Genomic DNA, 26,260 nt, shown 5'->3' with positions numbered 1-26,260 from the left:
GTGATAGACTGCTACGAACCCTTGTGGTTGTGGCATGCTGGCTGGAAGTTGCTGTGTGTTCTGTGATTGATGTTTCGAGAAGCTGTACCATCAACATTGGAGGTAGAGGCTTCTCAAGACTGCTGATCATTCTCTTGTACCACATTCACTGGAGGTGCCACGGTAACTCTTAGGCAGTAGGTTGGTCTAACCACTGGGGACTTCCCGTGAGCTGGAACAATAATGGGCAAACTTGCTCCACAAAGAGAGAAGAGATTAAAGGTGAATTCGGAGTCTGAATACTCCTTAGTGTTTGAGCAGTCAGGGCTGTGCTGTTCTGACTGGCTAACAGTGATAGTCTACATCCTCTGCTGTTTGGCGGAGATCCAGGGCTACACAGGCATCCCTGCTCAGGAGAGAGAAAGGTTGGTTATGGATGACATACATCAGCTCAAAGATTTGTTTGCTGCCATATGTTGTTATCTCTCCACTGATCAGTTTTTCCTTGGCAGACTATAATTCCTCTGTGCCACCTTTCAAGTTCACATTCTGTAATTGCGCTTCTGCTAATTGTTTTTGAGAGACCTCACGTGCTTTAGTGAGAACTTCTGCCTTCGCTGGCCATTCTATGTTCTTGACTTTCATCTCTTTGTGTACCCCTTTGGGAATGTAATGTTTCCCCAAGGGTCCTTCCAAATGTGCACCTGTTTCCTTCAGCACTGCCGTCTCATTCTTGTACCTCGCGGCTTCCTCCCGGAATACTGAACGTTGCTCCGTCTTCTCTGAAAACTGGGTTGTCAGGTCTTTCAGGGCAGCATTAAGTTCATTTTGTTTCACTTCATAATGTTCCCAAGGGACAAACTCAGATCCGAGGGACCCTCGTAGTGTGTGGAGATCCTTCAACAGGTTGTTCTTTTCGGTGCAAAACTCAAATACTTTGTCTTGAGTTTTCTTGTAATTTAACAGAGTGTCATTGAGTTTGTTCCACTGTTTTGCTATTCTGCTGCTTAAGGTATTCTTTATTCCTTCATGTTGTTGAAGGGTAAAGGACTGTATTTGAACCTGATCCTGATTTCAACTATTTATTTTCTTGTTCAGCCCTTGTCTTATCACTCTGTGTATCAGTATATAGCTTTGTCATTGCTGATAGCTCCAACGTGGCTTTTTCTGAAGTAGCACTCAATGTCTTTTCCAACTCCTCTTGTCTTTCCAGGGGCATGCACTGGTTCGTCAAAAGGCCTTTAAAGACACGGAGCTCTATGAGTGCCTTTCTTGTCTGCTGTCATGCCTGGCTGTGTTTCAAGTTGAGTTCTTCCAAATCAGCTTTGATGCAAACATTTTCTGATTGTATCTCTGCTTTCCCTTACTCCTCCTGGTGCAGGGTTTTTCCCTTGTCATTAACTACCAGCTGCTAGTACAGTTCAGGAAACGTGTCCACATCTTTGGAAAGGAAATCGTTTGGGACTTCTGGCTCAGGCTTCCCATAAAGATATATTACTGGAGCCTCTGGAGAGTTCTGTGCCTCTCTGGTGCCCTCAGTTGGTTTGTTCGGGTGTTGTCTTTTGCCTTTTCGTCATTTTGCTGGGGCTTTTTTATGCCTCTTAACAAGCTCTGAACTCTCCTCAGTTTGAAGATTAAAATATTCAGCAAAGGCTATTAACAGTTCCTGAGGCTGGTTTCAGATTCATCAATGACTTGCATCATGATGACTTGATTTGCAGGATCATCAAACCAGTAAAAAGAGAAGCATTAATCCGGTCTTCCTCTGATTTTGTTTTTTTTACTGAGGCCTGGCGTACTCCAGTAATGTGAAAAGGTGCTTCTCAAGGATGCCAAATGTCCTGTTGGATTTGGCCCTGGGGTTGGTCCAAGCCAATCTGGTGAGTTAGATTTTTGATCCATGTCGAAGATTTTAAAAGCGTGGGTTCGGAGCTTACAGGCTTCCAAGATGGTGCCGCCATTCACTGCAGACCCATGGATTTCCTGCGCTCACCAGTTTTGGCGGGCTTCACAAAATGGTGGCAACGCGCTTCGGGAAGAAGAGGTTTCAACAATGGCTGCACAGCTCGGCGGTCTGCCGACTGATTTAATCAGCGAGCTGGTGTTGCGAATAGCGAGACGTTTGAATGAATGGCAGGCTTGTTGTTTAAGGAATCGCATGGTCATGCTGGTTCCCGAGGGTTGAGTAAGCTAATTATTCATTTGTCTTTTTTTTTTTTCCGTTCAGCTCGGAGTCTCGGAGTCAGGGAATCGGCATTAGTGACGGGTTTCGTTCAGACTGAATTTGTAAAAGGGCTTCTCAGGACTGACTGGGGCCGGGAAGTGAAAAGGAATTAGCTGAGCCTTGTGGGCTACGACCTCTGTGTGCTGAAGCTGTCTTCTGCTGCAGTAAAATCTCTGCCCTTAGCTCCCAGGCTCTTCTCTCTGGAGCTTTGCTGGCTAAATTTTCCCAGTGTCTGTAGCTTCAGTTGGGAGCTTCTTTCAGTTCAGAATCTGTTGAAGATGTTCTTTTTCTTGATCTTTCGGCATTTCTGTGAGGATGAGTTTGTTTTTGATCCAGAGCTGCCACCACATTGGGAGGGTGTTGGTTACAGAACGTGTCTGTCAAAGAAGTCTTGGTATGTTAACAGCAGTCTTTATTAACCACTTGTAAACAAATACATACAAATATACGGTAAAGGGTGCAGGTCGGCTATCTCCATCCTAGGTCTTAACATTTTTAAAAAATTTATTTACGGGATGTGGGTGTCGCTGGCTACGCCAGCATTTATTGCCCATCCCTAATTGCCCTTGAGATGGTGGTGGTGAGCTGCCTTCTTGAACCGCTGCAGTCCATGTGGTGTAGGTACACCCACAGTGCTGTTAGGGAGGGAGTTCCAGGATTTTGACCCAGCGACAGTGAAGGAATGGAGATATATTTCCAAGCCAGGATGGTGAGTGGCTTGGAGGGGAAATTCCAAGTGGTGGTGCTCCCATGTGTCTGCTGCCCTTGTCCTTCTGGATGGTAACGGTTTTGGGTTTGCAAGGTGCTGTCTAAGGGGCCTTGGTGAGTACATACAGTGCATCTTGTAGATGGTACACACTGCTGCTACTGTGCATCAGTGGTGGAGGGAGTGAATGTTTGTGGATGGGGTGCCAAAGCAGGCTGCTTTGTCCTGGATGGTGTCGAGCTTCTTGAGTGTTGTTGGAGTTGCACTCGTCCAGGCAAATGGAGAGTATTCCATCACACTCCTGACTTGTGGCTTGTTGGTGGTGGACATGCTTTGGGGAGTCAAGAGGTGAGTTACTCGTTGCCGGATTCCTAGCCTCTGACCTGTCTTGTAGCCACAGCATTTATATGGCTAGTCCAGTTCAGTTTCTGGTCATTGGTAACCCTCAGGATGTTGATAGTGGGGGATTCACCAAGAGTAATGCCATTGAACATCAAGGGACAATGGTTAGATTCTCTCTTGTTGGAGATGGTCATTGCCTGACACTTGTGTGGCATGAATGTTACTTGCTACTTTCAGCCCAAACCTGGATATTGTCCAGATCTTGCTGCATTTGGATATGGACTGCTTTAGAATCTGAGGAGTCGCGAATACTGCTGAACATTGTGCAATCATCAGCGAACTCCCCATTTCTGACCTTATGATGGAAGGAAGGTCATTGATGAAGCAGCTGAAGATGGTTGGGCCTAGGACACTACCCTGAGGAACTCCTGCAGTGATGTCCTGGAACTGAGATGATTGACGTCCAACAACCACAACTATCTTTCTTTGTGCTAAGTATGACTCCAACCAGAAAAGAGTTTTTCCCCTGATTCCCATTGACCCCAGTTTTGCTAGGGCTCCTTGATGCCACATTTGGTCAAATGCAGGCTTGATGTCAAGGGCAGTCACTCTCACCTCACCGAGGGAGTTCAGCTCTTTTGTCCAAGGTCGTAATGAGGTCAGGAGCTGAGTGGCCCTGACAAAACCCAAACTGAGCATTAGTGAGCAGGTTATTGCTAAGCAAGTGCCGGTTGATAGCACTATTGATGACCCCTTCCATCACTTTACTGATGATTGAGAGTAGACTGATGGGGCAGTAATTGGCTGGGTTGGATTTGTCCTGCTTTTTGTGTGCAGGACATACCTGGGCAATTTTCCACATTGCCGGGTAGATGCCAGTGTTGTAGCTGTACTGGAACAGCTTGGCTGGGGACACGGCAAGTTCTAGAGCACAAGTCTTTAGTACTGTTGCCGGAATGTTGTCAGGGCCCATAGCCTTTGCAGTATCCAGTGCCTTCAGCTGTTTCTTGATATCACGTGGAATGAATCGAATTGGCTGAAGACTGGCATCTGTGATGCTGGGGACCTCCGGAGGAGACCGAGATGGATCATCCAGTTGGCACTTCTGGCTGAAGATTGTAGCAAATGCTTCAGCCTTATCTTTTGCACTGATGTGCTGGGCTCCTCCATCATTTGAGGGTAGGGATATTTGAGGAGCTTCCTCCTCCAGTGAGTTATTTAATTGTCCACCACTATTCAGACTACAGTGCTTAGATCTGATTTGTTGGTTGTGGAATCGCTTTGCTCTGTCACTTGCTGCTTATGCTGTTTGACACACAATTAGCCCTGTATTGTAGCTTCACCAGGTTGACACCTCATTTTTAGGTATGCCTGTCCAACAACACACTGACCCTAGGTCTAGGTCATGTGTCTTCATTCATTACTCTGTGGGCGGTACTGTATGAAGTCCCACATGACTCTTGTATATACCAGACTATTCTACTACATAAACCATCTCCAAACCGTATCCATTATTCTATATATGAACAATCTGAACCCCTCGATTAGATTTCAGTCTGTAATCAATACCTACTCTGCTATCTGGATGATTCGATTTGATTCTGTGGTGATTAGTTTTACATTAACCTTTGTAGCTCTGTGTATTCCCATCAGGGAACATGCGAGCCTGCTTATTTGATTGATAATTACACCACACCACTCTCCTCCCACAGGCTGATCTTACATTTCTTTGGCATTTCATTTGGATAGACAGGGAGGGCAGAATTGTTTGCCCCTGTCCAGAAGCAGCCGTGTTGAGAGAAAGTTGAGCATAATTAGCTTTGCTGTCTCTCGAGGCAATAAGAAGTCAGTGAAAAGCCTCTCATCAAGATGGGTGAGTGATGAAGGCACATTAGGCTATGGTGCATAGGCCCCTTGTTCTCTTTCATTTCCCTCCCCGCTCCCCACCTCAGCCCTTTTAACAATCAGCAACCTGCAAATTACTTAGTGGGCTGAAGAGTTCACAGCTAGCTTCAACTTTTCACTGACTTGACAGGGTCAGAGATGCTTGAAATTTGGGTGGGTACACACACTCAAATATCCCCGGGCATGCAGGGTCCCTTGAGCCTGCTCCGCCATTCAATAAGGTCGCGGCTGATCTGATTGTGGCCTCAACTCTACTTTCCTGTCTGCCTCCCCATAACCTCTGACTCCCTTGTCGATCAAAAATCTAACTCAGCCTTGAGTATATTCAATGGCCCAGCCCGTATTGCTCTCTGGGGAAGAGGGTTCCACAGACTAACCACCCTCTGAGAGAAAAAGTTTCTCCTCAGCTCAGTCTTAAATGGGAGAACCTTGATTTTTGAAACTGGATGGCGATGTTAAAAACAAACCTACAGACAGATATACAGGCAGACACAAGTTCCTGTGTGTGTGCACCTGCATGTCAGCAAACTGTGTATCTACGTATGTGTGCATTTATCTATATATTTGTGGGCATGTCAGCGTATGTAATTATATTTGTGGATTTATTATTTTTGTACACTTGTGAGTGCTTCTGTGTAGATCTGCATATGTTTCTCTGGCTGGGAAACTTGTGCATGTATCCGTGCTTTGTCATACACTCTGGGTGTAATGTTAACCTATCTCACCAGGCAGCAGTCCCATGGAATTGGGTGGAATGCTGGTTTAACACACTGCCCAATATAAATCTGCACCCAATTCAATGAAGTGTAGTATCGGGCACTATCATTGCTCCCAAACCCATGAGTTCACCGCTAAGCGGGTTAGGTTAAAATTGTTCCAGATTCTTTAATCACCATTATATAGGATGTATGGCACAGAAATAGGCCATTTGAACCAGTCCATGCCAGTGTTAATGATCTACTCAATCCATCTCAAAGCCTCCTCGGAAGCTTTTTCTCCCTCCTGTCTTTGGTCTCTGTTCTTGTTCACTGTTTTGTGGTAATTCAACCACTTGGGCTTGTTTCATATGTAATGTGCGGTTTAAGCAGACTGCACGAAAGTTAATAAAAACAAAGTTCCTTTATTCCACTGGCATCAAAGCTGTATCAATGGTCGAGGGAAAGCGTATTCCAAAGACAACTATTTACAGAGACTATTCACTGCCGATGCTCCAGATCTCTGCCCGAGTTGAGACCTTGGCTCCATAGCGCATCACTCACCAGGCGCGTTCAGGATTGTCCTGCTGTTCAGCTCCTGGCTGCAGTCCCACTCCCCTCTCTCTTCATGAGGATTCCCAGATCAGAGGTACTGCCAGGCAGCCTGACTAGATCCCAATTCTCCTTCCTGGCTCTTCAGCCACCCTCCTCGGGGCTTCAAGCTGCCCTAGGCTCCTGCCACTCACAAGCCCTGACTTTGCCCTGGCTGCTTTCTCCCTTGCCTCACGGCATTTGGCTCCACCCCTCAGCTTGTGCCCCACAGGGGGGCTGACCAAGTTCACCTGCTCGGTGCTGTTCTCCCACCATCGCCACCTGCTGCCAGAGGCCCCACTACACAAAGCTGATCTGTACCTCAACTCACTGGTTCTCTAACTATTAATGCCCTTGCCTAACAAAAGTCTTATATATCTCAGTCCTGACATTTTCACTTGACTCCTAGCCTCAGCAACCTCAACAAAACCTTGGGGGAGAGAGTTCCAGATTTTCACTACCCTTTTTGTGGAGACGTGCTTGCTGATTTCTCTCCTTGATAACCTTGCTCTAATTTGAATGCTCTGCCCCACTGTTCTGGGACTCCCTCAACCAGAGGAAATACTTTCTCTCTATTTATACTATCAAGCCCTTTAATCATCTTAAACACTTCAATTACATTGTTTCTTAATCTCCTTCATTCAAGGGAAACTCTTTCGAGTTACCAACAGTCACAGATTGCAACTTCTTTCGAGTACAATCACAGTTCTTGGTTTTCCAGGAGTGGGACATGAACCCACAACCCTCTGATTCAAAGGCGAGGGTGCTATGAACTGAGCCACAGCTGACACCTCTTCATTCAAGGGAATGCATGCCTAATCTGTTCAATTTGTTATTGTAATTTAACCTGGTCAGCCCATTCTAATGAATCTGTGATGTGCTCCCTCTAAGGCCAATATATCGTGACAAAGGTGAATTGTCCAAAACTGAATGAGGCCTAACCAAGGCCTTATCCAACTATAGCATAGCTTCCACCCCTTCATATTCCAGCCTCCTGATGATAAAGATTGAGGAGAAAGGACAGAGCCAGGATTGGGGTACCAACCAAACACATTTATAGTGTAGCCAGGGGGGATGACCAGCTGGGTGAGCTACCAGAGGGCAGCTGGGGGTCACGGCATTTGACCTTCTGTGAGAGTCAGCACCACAGGAGTGGGGTGAAGAAGAGAGGCTGCACTGTGAAAGCATCTAACGATGGTGATGATTGAACGTTACTGCTCAATGCGACTGTATGGTCGCTATATGAGGTTTTGGTGTTTTTGTTTACTGGGTTTTGCGCCCGTACAAAGTAATGGCTGTGTGGATCAAATTACTGAGTGGGGTATCCCAGTCCTCCATATCCCCACCGCAACTACTTTTCACTTACACAAATGACTTGGAAACTTCAGGGCATTTAGAAGAAGCAGCTCAGAGATTACAAGATAAGTTGGACATGAAGACCAACAGCGGATGGGAGCTTCATTGAATTCAAACTGCGGAATCAGGCCGTTCGGTCCATTTGATTGTTACCAGTGTTTAGACTCCACACGAGCCTCCTCCCACTCCAGTTTCCTTACTAACCCTGCCTGCCTAACTCTCTATTCCGCCCTCCCCTTTCCGTCAATGCTTTATGCTTCATCCACTCCACTCCACAGTGAGTTCCACCTCCTCGCCGCTTTCTGTGGAAAGCAGTTCATTCCACATTCTCCACTCCAACCGTCGCTGGCCATTTTGATATTTCCCACCATTCTCACCACCTCCCCCACCAGCACCCAGCCCCCCACCCTCCCTCTGCCCGTTTCCACTCGCTGCGAACTCACCCACAAGTGGAAACATCCCCTCGCCATCCGCTCGATCAAACCTGCAGTATTTTAAAGACCTCTATACCGTCATGCCCCTCAGCCTGCTCTTTCCCAGAGAGGAAGCCCTCCCCCCCTCACTTCCTGTTGAACCTTTCCTGATCAACGCATCTTCCCAGTTCTGGAAGTGTTGCTGTTAATCTTGTTTTTGCCCATCTCCAGTGCCTCTAAACAGGACTGCGTCCGAGTGTGGTCCAGCCAAGGTTCTGCTTCACGTTACCATTACCTCCTCATTATTGTAACGGTTTCTTTAGAAAAGAATCACTGTCCTTTGTTCACATTCATCAACCACTTGCGTCACAGTTATGGGAGTTTTATGTCGGCGCATTCCCAGATCTCTTTGCTCCCCTACCCTATTTAGATTCCTTTTCTCCAAGACATAAATGGTCCCCTTACTCCTCCTACCAAGAAGAACTGCCCCATTGTGCTCCAGAGTAAGACCGCGGGGAATGGCATCCCCCAAAACGCCAAGACAGTTGTGGGCCACTCCACAAGGGAAGTTCCCCACAGAGCAACAGGGAAGAGAGGAGGGCAACGATGACAGAGAAAGAATAAGTCCAGGCTATGAAGAGACGAAAAGAAAGAAAGATGTCCCAAAGTGCTGCCCAGCCACTGAAGTACTTGTTGACGTGTAGTCACTGCTTCATGGCAGAGATCGCGGCAGCCAGTGTCCGCACAGCAGGTTCCCACAAACACCAGCCAAACGAAAGACCAGAGAATCTGTTTTTAACGGTGATTGTTGAGGGATACATTTTGGCCAGGACTCCGGTGCGGGGGAGGATGGCGGTGGGGGTGGGTGGGGGGGCGGGGGGAGCGGGGGGCAGAAAGGAGGCTCTGGGAGTGCCCCCCTGAGAGGGCAGGCAGGGCCTCAGCTTTACTGAAATTTTCCATTGGTCTAAAATAAAGATGGGAAATGTTGGAAACATTCGGTTGGTCTTGCAGTTTAAGAGTGGGCTAGCGTTTATTGAGCTATTTCCACGACCCTTCCACGTCCCAAGGGTTTTAAAAGCTTTCATGTGCTTTTCGAAATGCAGCCGCTGCTATAATGTAGGAAATGAGTCACCCAATTTACACGCAGCAAGCTCTGACAAACAGCAATGAGATGCTGGCCAGGTAACCTTCCTATCGTGACGTTGGCTGAGGGGTAAATATTGGCCAGGATGCCGGGGAGAACTCCCCTGCTCTTCTTCATAATAACAACACCTCAGGAGGAGGGGAAGGGAAGCGAAGGGAAGAGAGGAGGCAATCACGGGGGCATTAAGAATGATTGAAGTGCCCTACCAGCGGAGCTAATAACTGTGTATCACCTCTTTTTGCAGATGTGCGAGGACCACCTACCCATCGAATCTCCTACAATCAGTTACCCTACGACCGCCCTGTCTGGAACCCTAAATTCTGCGTCATCTCCGGAAATCAGCTTCTTATGTTAGACGAGGAAGAGGTAGGTGGGCGGGAGGGGGATGGGCAAGCGGGCGGGTGCGGCTGGGTGGGGGGGGAGGAGCGAGGAAGTGATGCCAGCCGACAGTGGGCCAAGGGCAGCTTTTATTTCGTTACTCATTGTCGGGGTATGGGCGCCGCTGGCAGGGTTGGCCTGTGGTACCCATCCACAGAAGGTGGCAGCGGTGGTGGGCAGCCACCTTCCTGACCTGCTGCGTGGTGATGGTCAATGCAACCGAGTGGCTCCCTCGATCGCTCCAGAGGGCAGCTAAGAGCCAGCGGCGTTGGCCTGAGACTGAAACTCATGGTCCGACCAGACTGGGTAAGGACGACAGCTTTGCTTCCTTCACCCCCCCCCCACCCCACCAAGGGAGATTGGAAAACCGGGTTCTTTATCTATCAAAGACTGTTCAACAGCTTTGCATTCACATCCACTAACTTGGCCTTTCCAGATTTTATTTTCATCTTAAACTGAATTTGATTCCTCAAATTGGTGGGATTTTTTACTATTCGGGCTGGAATTTTGCACCAAGCCTCTCCACTGAGAGGCAGGGGGAGGGGAAAATCGGATGGAATGGTGGGTGCTCCCATTCGATCACCTTTCTCAACTCCCTGGTATTTTGTCAGCGGCGAGGGTAAGGGGGGGTGGCGGGTACAGGGAGGTGGTGGGTGGCCCACCTGCCCTTGGACCAATTGAGGCCGTTAAGTCGCCAATTAATGGCCACTCGAGAGCCTCTTCCTGCTGTTGGTATTTTACCACTGGTGGGGCAGGGTGGAGGGCTGTGGGGTGGTGGGGGTGGGGCGGGTTTGTGGTTGGGTGAAGGGAACTTTGCCTGCAGGCTCATGAGTTGGGCGAGCATCGTGATCGGGCACCCTTTGGCCCGCGGAGGACCTTCCGTGGGCTGCCCCCACGAGAAGTCCAGCCCCTTACCCTCGCTGGGGTCTCCCTGCTTGACCCCGGACCCCACTTGGATTCAGGGCCGCCTCCATCGTGGCTGCTCTGAGTACTTCAGTGGCTACTGCTCCCAGTGCCTCTGCTGGGACTGAAGAGATGTCGGTCATCTGAGTGCTTGGCAACACATGAAGCTGGGACAAGCTACAATAGAGGTGGGTGGGGGAGGTGGTGGGTGGCGGAGGCCCATACTGCAGATGATTAATTCCCCGATAAATGTAAAATTGTGCTGTGGCTCCCAGGGCCAGAGGAGGTGGGTTGGGGGTTTGGATTTCCAACTGCGCTGCCTCACCCAGTGATGGGGTCCAGGTCTATTTCCCCCTCACTGCTGAACTCCTGGCTGCTTGCCAAGCAGAGGCCTGGCTTTCTGGGGACCCCACAGCCCAGCAAAAAGGAAAAACCTCGGGACTTGGTTTCGGTGGAGACCCTTTCATTTTCTGTGGGCTAACCCTGGGCTCCTTGTAGTTTTCTCATGGTGGAGGACAAGAAGGGGGGAAAGGAGAAACACTACCTCCCCAGAAAGTCACAGGATAGAGCGATGGACTCAGGCTCAGAGGCAGAGCCAGTAAAGGTAGGCCAAGGGCTTACCTAATGATGCAGCAGAGTCTCATTATCACTGCAGGTACCATTGCTTATTAAATCATTAATTATTTCTGACCGGCCCTATTTTGTTCAGCTCTGGTCACCTAATCGTAGGAAGTACATTACAATCCTGTGAAGAGAGTTTAAAACGGTCAAATGGGGAACTTTAGAGATATTGATGGTGGGAGCTGGTTAAGGGAAATAATTCACTGCAGTGCTAGACTCTGATACCGGCTAGACTTGAAGGAAAGTTGGAAGAGGGGGGAAAATTCCAGACCAAGGAGTAGTTGGATCCATTGGGATTGACGTGTGAACCTGTTTGACACGGATCAATGCTTTTCCGGAGCAGGGAGGGATTGAGGGCCATGGTCAGAGGGTGGGCTTGATCCAAGGGAAAGGGATGGGCTTGTCACACTTCGAGTCTGCCTGTTTTTAAAATCATCAGCAATTAGAATATTTACGGCCTTTCTCCTAAGCCACACCAGGTCCCGTCGCCCCTCCCGCCTTCGCTGACCCACATTGGCTCCCGGTCCAGCAAAGTGGCGCTTCTAAAATTCTCATCCTCGTTTGCTAACCCCTCCCATGGCATCGCCACCCCCCCCCACCCCGCCCCTGCCTTTCTCTCTAGCCCTCCACCCCCAGTCCCATATTCCTTCAAGATCCCTGTGCACCTCCAGCCCTGGCCGCTTACAGATCTGTCCCCGCTGACGATGCCCAGACCTTCAACTATCGAGGGCGCAAGTGCTGCAATTCCCTGAATCTCCTCCTCTATGACATTCCTTAAAACCACATCTTAAGCCCATAGCCACCCCTACGTGTCTGCCTTGGCTCAGTGGGCAGCACTCTGGAGGCTCGGTCAGAAGGTTGTGGGTTCAAGTCTCACTCCAGAGACTCAAGCGCATGAGCTAGACTGAGATAAAAGCAAAATACTGCGGATGCTGAAAACCTGAAATGAAAACAAAAATAGCCGGAAAAGCTCAGCAGGTCTGACAGCATCTGCGGAGAGGAACACAGTTAATGTTTCGTGTCCGTATGACTCTTCATCAGAACTAAATAGGAATGAGGTGAAATATAAGCTGGTTGAGGGGGTGGGACAGGTAGAGCTGGATAGGAGGCCAGTGATAGGTGGAGGCAAAGAAGAGATTGCCAAAGATGTCATAGACAAAAGGACAAAGGGGTGTTGACGGTGGTGATATTAGCTAAAGGATGTGCTAATGGTGACATTAAGGGTAGAAAGCAGGACAAGTGAGTGGCAGAGACCCCTCGTAGGGGTGGGGTGGGGGGAAGGGATCGAAATAGGCTAAAAGGTGGAGATAAAACAATGGAGGGTATAAATTTAAAAATAATAATAGAAATAGGTGGGAAAAGAAAAATATTTTTTAAAATATATAAATTATTAGAAAAAATGGGGATCAGAAAGGCGGTGGGGATGGAGGAGAGAGTTCATGATCTGAACTTGTTGACCTCAATATTAAGTCCGGAAGGCTGTAAAGTGCCTAGTCGGAAGATGAGGTGCTGTTCCTTCAGTTTGCGTTGAGCTTCACTGGAACATTGCAGCAAGCCAAGGACGGACATGTGGGCATGAGAGCAGGGTGGAGTGTTGAAATGGCAAGCAACAGGGAGGTCTGGGTAATGCTTGCGGACAGACCAAAGGTGTTCCGCAAAGTGGTCACCCAGTCTGCGTTTGGTCTCTCCAATGTAGAGGAAACTGCATTGGGAGCAGCGAATGCAGTAGACTAAATTGAGGGAAGTGCAAGTGAAATGCTGCATCACTTGAAAGGAGTGTTTGGGCCCTTGGAAGGTGAGGAGGGGGGAAGTAAAGGGGCAGGTGTTGCACCTTCTGCGGTTGCATGGGAAAGTGCCGTGGGAGGGGGTTGAGGTGGAGGGGGTGATGGAGGAGTGGACCATGGTGTCCTGGAGGGAACGGTCCCTACGGAATGCTGACAGGGTGGGGTGAAGGGAAGATGTGTTTGGTGGTGGCATCATGCTGGAGTTAGCGGAAATGGCAGAGGATGATCCTTTGAATGCGGAGGCTGGTGGGGTGATAAGTGAGGACAAGGGGGACCCCATCATGGTTCTGGGAGGGAGAGGAAGGTGTGAGGGCGGATGCGCGGGAGCTGGACCGGACACGGTTGAGGGCTCTGTCAACCACCGTGGGTGGAAATCCTCGGTTAAGGAAGGAGGAAGACATGTTTTGGAAATTGGCATCATCAGAACAGATGCGACGGAGGCGAAGGAACTGAGAGAATGGGATGGAGTCCTTACAGGAAGCGGGGTGTGAGGAGCTGTAGTCGAGGTAGCTGTGGGAGTCGGTAGGCTTGTAATGGATATTGGTGGACAGTCTATCATCAGAAATTGAGACAGAGAGGTCAAGGAAAGGAAGGGAAGTCTCAGTGATGGACCATGTGAAAATGATGGAGGGGTGGAAATTGGAAGCAAAATTAATAAATTTTTCCAGGTCCCGACGAGAGCATGAAGCATCACCGAAGTAATCATCGATGTACCGGAGAAAGAGTTGTGGGAGGGGGGCCGGAGTAGGACTGGAACAAGGAATGTTCCAAATACCCCATAAAGAGACAGGTATAGCTGGGGCCCATGCGGGTACCCATAGCCACACCTTTTATTTGGAGGAAGTGAGAGGAGTTTAAGGAGCTAGACTGAGATGCCAGGTGCAGCGCTGAGGGGGTGCACCATTACCAGAAGTGGTGACTTTCAGATGAACCTTTACTCCCAGGCTCTGTCTGCTCTTTCACTCGAGTGTAAAAGATCCCATAGCCACCATTCTAAAGAAAAGCAGGCAGCTCGGGTCAATATTTACTCCTTGCCCGATATCATTAAACAAAAACATGATCGCGTAAGTCATTTATTGGTGTCGGTGGGAGCTTTTTGGCTGTTGTGTTTACTGGTGTTACAGCAATGCAGAAAGTACTCGACTGGCTGTGAAGTGCATCGGAACACCCTGAAATCATGACCAATAAAACTAATGGTCAAATTTAACAAATCAAATTAAGGGGATAGCCCCTTAAAGGGACACTGCAACAAAAAGGCAAAAAATCTTAAAGGAAAGCTCTCTAACCTAAATCAAAATGTTGTTTTGGGGGTCACGCTAGCGCTATATAGGTGCACTTCTTTCCTATGGCTCATTGTCAAATTTTGTCTGATAATGTTCCCGTGCGGCACCTGGATGATGTTTTTCACGCCCTCAGGGCACGGTATGAATGCAAGCTGCTGGAGTCGAGGCTCCCTTCCCCAGCCTGTGAGGACAAGACGCCACGCAGTTACCAGCTGGGCCATGGGGGGGGCGCTATGAGCACAACTGGGCGGCGAGTGTGGGACGTGCCTGAATTGGATGGCGTTGCCACGGAGTCTCCTGGGAAACCTGATCCTCTTTATTTTCTCTCTCTGTCTCTCTCTCTCTGTCTCTCTCTCCTGTACTTGCTCTCTCTTTCTCTCTCTCTCTCTCTCTTTCTCCCTCTTTCTCTCTCTCTCTCTGTCTCTTTCTCCCTCTTTTTCTCTCTCTCTCTTCCTCTCCTGGGAGAACACTTGTCAGCTAGCCTGTGAACTCTCACTGTCTACCAGCCCACCCGGGCCGCAGTGACTCCAGGCCAGTGAAGTGTATCTTGTGTGGTCCCTAGTTCCACTTGTCCCTCATCAAGCGTAATTTTAGGGGGATAATGACTGCAATTACAGAACCAGCAGCGCTGACCCCTCGCCTCATAAATCGTTCGACTGCAGGCAACAGGGCCTGCTGCAAGAGGCAGTCACAACAATCTCCGCCTGCAGTTTAACCCTTGAGGCACGTTTTAGCCCTGGCAGAGCCAAATGCCTCTTTCAACCAATGTGGTGGCTCAGGGACAAAAAGATGGATGAACCTGTCACTTGTTGCATTGCTAATTGTGGGATGTTACTGTGCACAGTCTGGCTGTCACGTCTCCCCGCGTTACAACAGTGATCACACTTCAAAAAAACTGATGAAGTGGCTGTAAAATACTCTGGGGCTTCCTGAGGTCATGAAGGACGCTGTATAAATGTGAGCCTTTTTTTTTAGGGAACATCACTGGGGGGTGTCTTAGAAGATACATGGGGGAAGCATAGATTGATTCCCAACTCTGTGCCTCCCTTCACCTCCGTGTCTTGACGAAGGCTGGGTCACAGGCCACCAACAACAACAACTTGCATTTATATGGCTCCTTTAACGTGGCAAAATGACCAAAGATGCTACGCAGGAGCATAAACCAGACGAGGAATTAATACCGAGCCACATAAAGAGATATCAGGACAAGCGAGCAAAAGCTTGCTCATGGGAGGTTGGTTGGAAGGAGGGTTTTGAAGGAAGAGAGAGAGAGAGAGAGAGAGATGGGCGGAAGGTTTAGGGAGGGGATTCCAGAGCTTTGAGCCTTGGCAGCTGCTGGCACAGCGGTCACTGACGGGACAATCGAAATCAGGAAAGGCCTACAGGAGGTGCACAGAGCCCTCGGAGGATTATGGGGCTGGAGAAGGGATAAGACCTCAAACACATTCAAAAGGGGGTTGGCACAGCTCTGGCATATGTCACTTCAGAGGCATGAGCAGCGGGAGGAAGAGGGGTAGGGGGAGAGAGAGAGAGTGTGCGTGAGAAAGAGAAAGAAGACTTTTATCAAATCTGACAATCTTCTGTAATTTCTCAGCTTGCCACACCTATCACTACATCTTGCCATCATACTCACTGTCATGAGCCCCCTTAGATTTCTGACTATTATTGATCTTCTATTCATGCCTTGCTGGGCACAAAGTATATACGAGTTATTCAGAGTTATACATTAGATATTGGCGGTGTTCAGTAGGTTTGTGACAGTTTTACCCCAGATAGGACAGTGTAAAGCGATCTGTACTCCTGTATCTAACCCCATGCATTATGTGTCCTGGGAGTGTTTGATGGGAACAGTGTAGAGGGAGATTTACTCTGTATCTAACCCCGTGCTGTACCTGCCCTGAGAGTGTTTGATGGGACAGTGTAGAGGGAGCTTTACTCTGTATCTAACCCCGTGCTATACCTGTCCTGGGAGTGTTTGATGGGGACAGTGTAGAGGGAGCTTTACTCTGTAACTAACCCCGTGCTGTACCTGTCCTGGGAGTGTTTGATGGGGACAGTGTAGCGGGAGCTTTACTCTGTATCTAGGAGTCCACAACTTCTCCATATGAAATCGCTTTGAACATGTACCTACAGGCTTGCCTCCCTTTTTCCTTCCCTGACTCTCCCTCTGTTTTGCAGGTCCACCCGTTATTGCTTCGGGACCGAAGGCACGAGCCTTCCTCGAGGACTAAGTTGCTCCGCCGGACAGTCAGCGTCCCAGTGGAAGGGAGGCACGCTGATCACGGTAAGCAATTCGCCACGTGGTGCTCGGGCCGTCGCTTCTGTCCTGTCCTCACCCCCTCGCCTTTCCCTCCTGCCCTCCGTCTCTCTTGGTGGTGGTGGTGCGGAGGTGAGCGGTGCCAATATGCCCGGGTCTTCCTCTCAGCTGGGCATTCTTGGCATGGCAACTCAGGCTTCGCCACCACCACCACTGGTCCTGGTGGCTGTCATTCTCAGGCTGGGATTATCAGGTGGTTTCAGTGCAAGTGCCTGCACTTGAGTTTATTTTTATTCATTCATGGGGATGTGGGCGTCGCTGGTTAGGCCAGCATTTATTGCCCTTCCCTAATTGCCCTTGCTCAGAGGGCATTTAAGAGTCAACCCCATTGCTGTGGGCCTGGAGTCACATGTAGGCCAGGTAAGGACAGCACATTTCCTCCCCTAATTAGTGAACCAGATGGGTTTTTACAATCGGCAATAGTTCCACAGTCATCGTCAGACCTTTAATTCCAGATTTTTATTGAATTCAAATTTCACCATCTGTCATGGTTGGATTTGAATTCAGGTCCTCAGGGCATTACCCTGGGTCCCTGGAATATTAGCCCAGTGACAATATCATTATACCACCGCCTCCCTCTGAGTGAACCGGAGAAGGCCGCTCCTATGTATTTCTTCCAACCGTATATCTGTGGGGAATGGTTGGGCGGTGCTCGGAAGTTGGGATCCTTAGCTGATGGATATCCTTATGCCCTTTCCCTTGTTCACTGCTCTCATCCATCGATACAAGGCCCCTGCCACCCTTAACCAAAATCAGCTCACTCTACACCGACCTTGCATCTATCTGAACAGCACAGTTCACTCTGTTAAGGACGGTGTGGTTAACTGTTTCTTGGCTAAGGGACTGGTTAATGCATTTTGGGCCTCATCCTTGTGCGACTGTGTTCTCCCTCTCTCGCCACCCCCAGTGAGTTGGAGGAAGAATGCCAAGACCCGTGGTGCTGTACCACTGGGCGGAGCCGGTACCCTCAAGGAGTGGGGGGGAGGCAGACGTACGAGGGTCCATCACTGTAAGCTGTGGGTCATGTAGAGAGGAGGGACAAAACTAAAATGAACTTTCAAGTGGAATTTTCTGATTGTCATCCTCACTCTCGAATAGATTTGCTCATCCATTAATAAAACAAGAGTTTTATGAACAAAGAATGGTCAATAGCTGACTTGGGCTTCCAAAGTCCAATCGCACAGTTTTAAGCTGTTGCCCGCCTGGTTGGCGTTGATTAATTCATTTTGGGAAGGTTCCATAGAAGGAGCCTTGGTGAGTTGCTGCAGCGCATTTTGAAGATGGTACACACTGCTTCCACCGTGCGCCAGTGCTGGAGGGAGTGGATGTTCTGGTTGGTGGATGGGGTGCCGATCAAGCGGGCTGTGTTGTCCCAGGCGTCTGGCTTAATGCTGGTGTCGTGGGTAGCTGCTCGCTGCTCTATTCACTCTGTGCTTTGTTCAAAAGTGATCGATATCCATGTTTAGATAAGTTCAGGTTTATGTTCAACTGCATCCTGTCTATACAATGGGGTCGAGTTTAAACTTGAAGCCTGGGTGTGAAGTTGATATTGTGCATCAGCCGCCTACTATAGACACTCCTTGGATATCAATTCAGCCATTTGGCAGCAGATTCACTCCCGTGCAACAAGATAAAAATCCAGCCAGAATGGTGTACAAGGTACTTTTAAAACTTCTCATCCTCCTTTTCAAATACTTCTATGGCCGCGCCTCCTCCCTATCTCCATGATCTTCTTTAGCTCGTCGATCCTATAAAATCTCCCATTTCTGATCTCTTGGGCATCCACGACTTTAATCGCTCCACCACAGGTGGCCGCGCCTTCAGTTGCCTGAGCTCCAAGCTCTGGAATTCCCTCCCTCCACACCTCCGCCTCTCTAACTCCCTCTCCTCCTTTAGGACAGTCCTTAAAACCTGCCCCTTTGACCAAGCTTTTGATCATCTGTTCTGACACCTCATCATTTTTCTTCCGGAAACAGCTCCTGTGAAAGTGGCTCTACGTCAATGCAAGTTGTTGTATTGGGTGGAGGGCCGGGGGAGATGAAGTCACAAAAGGGATAATGGGGCAAGACGAAAGGAGATGGTAACGGGACATATAAAGAAACAAAAGACGGGTCAGGAGGAGGAGGTGTAAACTTGTAAAGCAGGATCATCGCCGACAGCTGCTGTCTGGAAAAACAGAAGCTATGGGAATGACCTGAAATTTTTGAACTCAGTTTTCGAAGCCGGAATGTTGAGAAGTGCCCCATCGAAAGATGAGATGCTTTTCATTGGAACGGTGAGGAGGCTGAGGACAGAACGGAGATGGAGACTGAAAGTGGAAATGGAAGATTGGCTCCGAGGAGGTTTAACTGTTTTACCAGGATTTCTGAGAGAGAATGAGAGTGATGGCTAAAGGTGTAAAGCTGTTGAACTCGATGTTGCGTGATTACCGGGGGGGGTGTGCCGCTGTCCATGCAGCTGGTGTTGGGCTTCATTGCCTGAGGTCGACAGGGAGAGAGCGTAACGCAACTGAGGCAAACTACCTCACACAGAGTCGCTCAGGGAACACAGCCACTTGAAAGGGCAAAGAGCAAATAAATATCTGATCCATCCTGTCTCACGTATAGCCAGTAAGGTGAGGGGAGGGGGGAAGGGTAGGAGGTGAGTTGGGGGAAGGGTTGGGGATCACGGCTGGTGGGAGGGGAGGGTAGGAAGGATTTGGGGGGATGGGGGAAGGGTTGGGGATCACGGCTGGGGGGAGGGGAGGGTGGGAAGGATTGGGGGGGCTGAGGGAAGGGTTGGGGAGGGTAGTGCCGGGGGTGCGGGTCTTCCCATAAAAGCAAAATACTGCAGATGCTGGAAACCTGAAATAAAAACAGAAAGCGCTGGTAAAACTCAGCAGGTCTGGCAGCGTCTGTGGAGAGAGAAACAGAGTTAACGTTTGCACACATTGCCGGTGCAATGAGGCAGGCCTTCCACCTAGCCAGCCTCCCCACCCAGCAGCCTCCGCACTCACTCTGAGGCTGCCCGCCACAGCTCCTACTTTCACCAACACTGCCCCCACCCCCCCACCCCCCGGAACGAAAATCGAGGATGCTCCTTGGATACTTTCTTCTAGATCAGGTTTGCGGAGGGTGGAATTGTCCTGACTCTGTGCTCCCAACCCAGGGGAGCAAAAATTCAGGCCTTGGTTTCAATTCCAGCTCATTAAACATGCCCTCCCTCCCAGCTGGAAAAGTGCTCGATGGGACAGTGAGGGCACTGCTCAGCTGCACCCTGGAGCGGGACGGCACAGAAAGAGGCCATTTGGTCCATTGTACCTGTGCCAGCTCTACGCTAGAGTTTCCTAACTTGTCCCCCTCCCCTTGCTCTTTGTCCAGGGCCCTGCAAGTACTTCCCCTTCAAGTAAACAACAATAGTGGAGACTGGAAACCAGTCTGACTGAGAATTGTAGCATAAGGGTCTTTCATATATAGGGTTAATGTGGGACTGAGTACAGTGCCCCCCCACGCAGAGATGTAAGAGGGCATATGACCCACACCCAAGGACAGAGCCATGTGTACCAGCAAGCGTGGAGACAGCTCCTAGCTTGTATCCTTTCAGTGCATATTTATAAATAGTTCGAATAGTCAGTAAAGGCTTCCAGTTAAGCTAGGTATGATTACGAAGACTTTTTCAGACCTACCAAACCCAACACCCTCCAACAAGAATTGGCTTTCCAATTGGCCGTGGGAAAGTTGGCACCGTGAGGATGACCATGTCAGGTGACCAACAGTGGGGTGGTCGGAGGGGGCTGGAGCAATTGGGAGTCATGTGAACACTCCTCCAGGAAAGAAGTCCCACTAGAATTGGCAGGCCTAGGCTTGCCATCGACCAGGGCTTAACGCTGCACACCAGGCCTTAAACTGGGCCTAACAGAAAAGGCTTTCTTCCCTGTAGCCTTTTCCTTCCAGAAATAAGGCACATTTTCCATGGGCGGAATTTTATGACAGTGGGATTTGACGGTCCCGCCGAAGTGAATGGAGTTTAGAGTGGCTCGCCCGCATTTTACAGTCCCCCCCACCGCCCCCCCCACCACCTCCACCAACCCCCACCCCCACCGCCATGAGGGGGCTATAAAATTCTGGCCTATGGATATCAACCGCAGCACTAAGATGGGGTTCCAATTTATCGCCGCCCTCAACAGCAGAACCAGAAACATTTTGCCTCAGGCAATTGGTTTCAGACTCGGGGGGAGGGGGGGGGGGGGGGGGGTCTATTGTCCTTCCTTCTCATGCCCAACTCACCCTCCCCGCCCCCACACCACCCCCTTCCCACCCGTACGCTCCCTAACCCAGATCGAGGAGACGTGGAATAGAAGACCAGCTAGAGAAGTTAATGGTGCTCATGAACAGCTATTCTTTTTAAGAGTCGAAGCAGGATGGTGAGGATGATCACAGATGGAATGAAGTGTGAAACATGATGGATCCTGTGCAAATGTCAAACCGAGGAAGGAAACTGGCCAAGGATAAATAATTCAAGAGCGTGTTACCCGTGCTGTTGTTTCTGCTCCGAGGAAGCCAGTGCAAGAAAGGGAGCAAGCTGGCTGGTGTCAGAGAGAGGGCAAGGCCCCAGGCCTGACGGAAAGTGGCAATGTGAAATCACGGGCACAATTCTAAAGAGGGTGCAGGAACAGAGGGACCTCTGGGGGTATTACGTGCACAAATCTTTTGACCTGCTGGGCAGGTTGAGAAAGTGCTAAATAAGGCATTCTGGATCCAGGGCTCAAAGCAAAGAAACTTTAAGCTCCTCCACTCCAGCTCTGAAGACGAGTCACACGGACTCGAAATGTTAACTCTGCCTCCCTCTCTCTCTCTCTCTCTCGCTCTCTCCACAGATGCTGCCAGGCCTACCGAGTTTTTCCAGCATTTTCCGTTTATATTTCAGATTTCCGGCGTCCGCAGTACTTTTGCTTTTGTCAAAGCAGGGTTGTGGCGAACCTTTATAAAACGCTGGCGAGGGCCCAGCTGGAATATGGTGTCCAGCTCTGGGGGCCGCACTTTGGAGAGGCGTGAGAGAAGGTGCGGGGAAGATTCACCAGAACCAGGGACGAGGGACTTCAGGCGCGTGGATGGATTGGAGAAGCTGGGAGAAGCTGTTCTCCTTCGGGAAGGGAAGGTTGAGATGAGATTTGATAGAGGCGTTCAAAATCATGATGGGTCTGGGCAGGGGTAGATGGGCAGAAACTGTCCCCGCTGGCAGAAGGATCGAGAGCCAGGGCTCACAGGTTTAAGGTGACTGGCAAAAGAAGCAGAAGTGACATGGGGACAACGTTTTTATGCTGTGGCTTTTTAGGGTCTGGAATGCACTGCCCGAGAGTGTGGCGAAGGCAGGGTCAGTCGTGGCTGGATGAACTGGATTACCCAAAGGGAAAACAAAGCCTGCAGGGCAACGGGAAAAAGGCGGGAGGGGGGGGTGGGACTGGGTGAGTTGCTCTTGCATCGAGCCGGCACGGTAATGACCGGCTGAATGGCCTCCTTCTTGTAACCATTCTATAATTCCGCCCCTGACCCAGCTAGCCCCATGCCCTCCAGTCCAAGTCCACACAAGCACACGGAGGCGCACACGGAGACACATACAAACACATGGAGGCACACCCATTGCCTCACATGCTATTCAATTCTATCCAAGCCCTGCTGTCTATATCCAATCTGCCATCAATGGGAGGAATTTATGGGAATCATTCCGAGAATTCACAAAAATCTAACTGCACTGATCACGTAAGGACAATAAGGCACAAATACATGGAGAAACACTTGCAAGCACACGGATAAACATGTGCACATACACAGAGGCACACACAAGCAAAAGGAGGCACATACAAACACATGGAGACACACAAACACACAGAGGCATACACAGACACACAGGCATATGCAAACACATGGACACACACAAACGCACGGAGGCACACACAAATACAAAGAGGCACATACAAGCAAACAGAGACATAAATACAAAGAGGCACAGACAAATACAGAGAGGCACACACAAATACAGAGAGGCACAGACAAATACAGAGAGGCACACACAAATACAGAGAGGCACAGACAAATACAGAGAGGCACACACAAATACAGAGAGGCACAGTCAAATACAGAGAGGCACACACAAATACAGAGAGGCACACACAAATACAGAGAGGCACAGACAAATACAGAGAGGCACACACAAATACAGAGAGGCACAGACAAATACAGAGAGGCACACACAAATACAGAGAGGCACAGACAAATACAGAGAGGCACACACAAATACAGAGAGGCACATACAAATACAGAGAGGCACTCACAAATACAGAGAGGCACGCACAAATACAGAGAGGCACTCACAAATACAGAGAGGCACAGACAAATACAGAGAGGCAAACACAAATACAGAGAGGCACAGACAAATACAGAGAGGCACACATAAATACAGAGAGGCACACACAAATACAGAGAGGCACACACAAATGCAGAGAGGCACACACAAATACAGAGAGGCACACATAAATACAGAGAGGCACACACAAATACAGAGAGGCAGATACAAATACAGAGAGGCACACACAAATACAGAGAGGCACACACAAATACAGAGAGGCACACACAAATACAGAGAGGCACATACAAATGCAGAGAGGCACACACAAATACAGAGAGGCACACACAAATACAGAGAGGCACATACAAATACAGAGAGGCACACACAAATACAGAGAGGCACACACAAATACAGAGAGGCACATACAAATACAGAGGCACACAAATACAGAGAGGCACACGCAAATACAGAGAGGCACACGCAAATACAGAGAGGCACACACATACAGAGAGGCACACACAAATACAAAGAGGCACACACAAATATAGAGAAGCACACACAAATGCAAAGAGGTACATACAAGCAACAGACACACAAGCACATGGAGGCACACACGGAGACACACACAAGGACACGGAGGCACACACAAACACACGCAGGCACACACAAACACACGGAGGTACACACAAGCACACGGAGGTACACACAAGCACACGGAGGCACACACAAACACACGGAGGTGCACACAAGCACACGGAGGTACACACAAGCACACGGAGGCACACACAAGCACACGGAGGCACACACAAACACAGGGAGGCACACACAAACACATGGAGGTACACACAAACACACGGAGGCACACACAAACACATGGAGGTACACACAAACACACGGAGGCGCACACAAGCACACGGAGGCACACACAAACACACGGAGGCACATAGAAACATACGGAGGTGCACACACGCAAACTGAGACACACAAATACACGGAGCTGCACACACAAATATGAAGTACCTACAAGCGCATGGAGACACATACAAACACACAGGCACACACACCAGAAGCAGAGCTTCACATATTGCATATGGACATACCTATAGATGCATGCACATCTACACATATGAAGTTATGCACATACAAATGTACCAACAGCCACACTAAAATAAAATCATTGAAACAGAAAGAAAGACACACAAACATTGCTATCATGTGACACAGATGAACAGACAGAAGTGCACCCAGATCATGAGCACACACCTACATGAAGCATTGCAGAAAAGGGCTCCTGTTCATAAAATTCATTGAATGGAATTCCAAGAGAGTGAGAGAGAGGGAGTGAGCAAGTCAGCAATGCGGAGGGTGCTGTTACTGAGAGCAGGAATTGAAGTGAATTTAATGGCAGTTATTTGGAAGGACTGTCTCTCTCACTATCTCTCTGCAGCAAGCCGCCTCCAGAATCCAACCTGCCACCAGCTCGAGTGCAGGATAATTACACCTAATTATTCAATGAATTCTTTCACAAGCTGCTGACACATGTGATATGGATGTGCAAGCAAGGTTGGAGAATTCAGCAACAATCATTGCTTTTGGATTCAGACACCCCCTTACGTAAGAATACAGGGACATAGGAATACAGACACACACACACACACACACACATATATATAGGTACACACATACAGATTCACAGAGACTGAGACACACCAATACAAGGGAACATAAGGACATCCAAATACCCAGGATCACACAGACACATAAATATACAGACACAGATATAGACAAGAACTTGCAGATACACAGGCATGTATACAGGCTCAAATGAAAAGGAATACAGAGACATGGACACACAAGTGGAGAGGGGTACACAGGAACATACAGAGTTAGGAATAGATAGATACACAGTCCACACAAATATACAGGAATACATACATAGGCACACACAAGAATATAGATACACATATGGACACAGGGAAAGATAAATATGCAGAGAGAGACAAAGGAACATAGACAGATAGAGAGACGTAGACACAGGGGCATAGCTTTAACCTAACCTCTGCTTTTGTTACAGATATACAATGTGGCAAAGTGGTAAGCCAAAGGATTGGAAAAGTTTTAAAAACCAACAAAAGATGACCATAAAAATAATAAAGAGGGAGAAAACAAACTTTGAGGGTAAACTCGCAAGTAATATAAAAACGGACAGGAAGAGCTTCTTTAAATATATAAAAAGGAAGAGAGAGGCCAAAGTGAACATAGGCCCCTTAGCGAATGAGACTGGGGAAATAATAATGTGGAACCAGAAAATGGCAGGCCGTTAATATTAAAGGAAGTAGCTCCAGAGATAGTGGATGCACTGGTAGTAATCTTCCAAGAATCCTTAGATTCTGGAATAGTCCCAGAGGATTGGAAAACTGCCAATGTAACACCCTTATTCAAAAAGGGAGGGAGACAAAAAACAGGTAACTATAGGTCTGTTAGCTTAACATCTGTCATTGGGAAAATGCTAGAGTCTATTATAAAGGGTGTAATAGCAGAGCATTTAGAAATACATAATATAATCAAGCAGAGTCAGCATGGCTTCATGAAGGGGAATCATGCTTGACAAATTTATTAGAATTCTTTGAAGAGGTAACAAGCAGGATAGATAAAGGGGAACCAGTAGATGTAATATATTTGGATTTCCAAAAGGCGTTCGATAAGGTACCACACATAAGGCTACTTAATAAGATGAAGGCCATGGTGTTGGGGGTAGTGTATTAGCATAGCTAGAGGATTGGCAAACTAATAGAAGACAGAGAGTTGGGACAAAGGGGGCATTTTCAGGATGACAACCTGTAACTAGTGGAGTGCCACAGAGATCAGTGCTGGGGCCTCAATTATTTACAATATATATTAATGACTTAGATGAGGGAAGTGAATGTACTATTGCCAAATTTGGGGATGATACAAAAATAGCTGGGAAGGCAAGCGGTGAAGATGACACAAGGAGTCTACAGAGGGATATAGACAGGTTAAGTGAGTGAGCAAAAACTTAGTAGATGGAATATAATGTTGGAAAATATGAAGTTATGCACTTTGGCAGGAAGAATAGATGAGCTGAATATTATTTAAATGGTGAAAGACTACAGAAAGCTGCAGCACAGAGGGATTTGGGAGTCCTTGTTCATGAATCCCAAAAAGCTAACATACAAGTTCAACAGGTAATAGGGAAGGCAAATGGAATGTTGGCCTTTATTTCAAAGGGAATGGAGTATAAAAATAGTCAAGCCTTGTTAAAACTATAGAAAGG

General features: G+C 48.6%; 1 protein-coding gene across 1 annotated transcript in view; it reads left to right on the top strand.

Moving 5' to 3' along the window:
- Positions 1 to 9,604: 9,604 nt before the first annotated feature.
- LOC144695689 (ras/Rap GTPase-activating protein SynGAP-like) overlaps positions 9,605 to 26,260 on the top strand; it is a 492,301-nt gene continuing 475,645 nt past the window's right edge. The window contains exons 1-2 of the mRNA XM_078566635.1: positions 9,605 to 9,721; positions 16,503 to 16,608. Coding sequence (XP_078422761.1) covers positions 9,704 to 9,721; positions 16,503 to 16,608 — 124 coding nt within the window. The 5' untranslated portion in view covers positions 9,605 to 9,703. The remainder of the gene's footprint in view (positions 9,722 to 16,502; positions 16,609 to 26,260) is intronic.

The sequence above is a fragment of the Cetorhinus maximus genome, chromosome 21 (genome assembly GCF_964194155.1).
Source record: "Cetorhinus maximus chromosome 21, sCetMax3.hap1.1, whole genome shotgun sequence".
Taxonomy (NCBI): Eukaryota; Metazoa; Chordata; class Chondrichthyes; order Lamniformes; family Cetorhinidae; genus Cetorhinus; species Cetorhinus maximus.
This window is presented reverse-complemented; position numbering and strand designations above follow the sequence as displayed.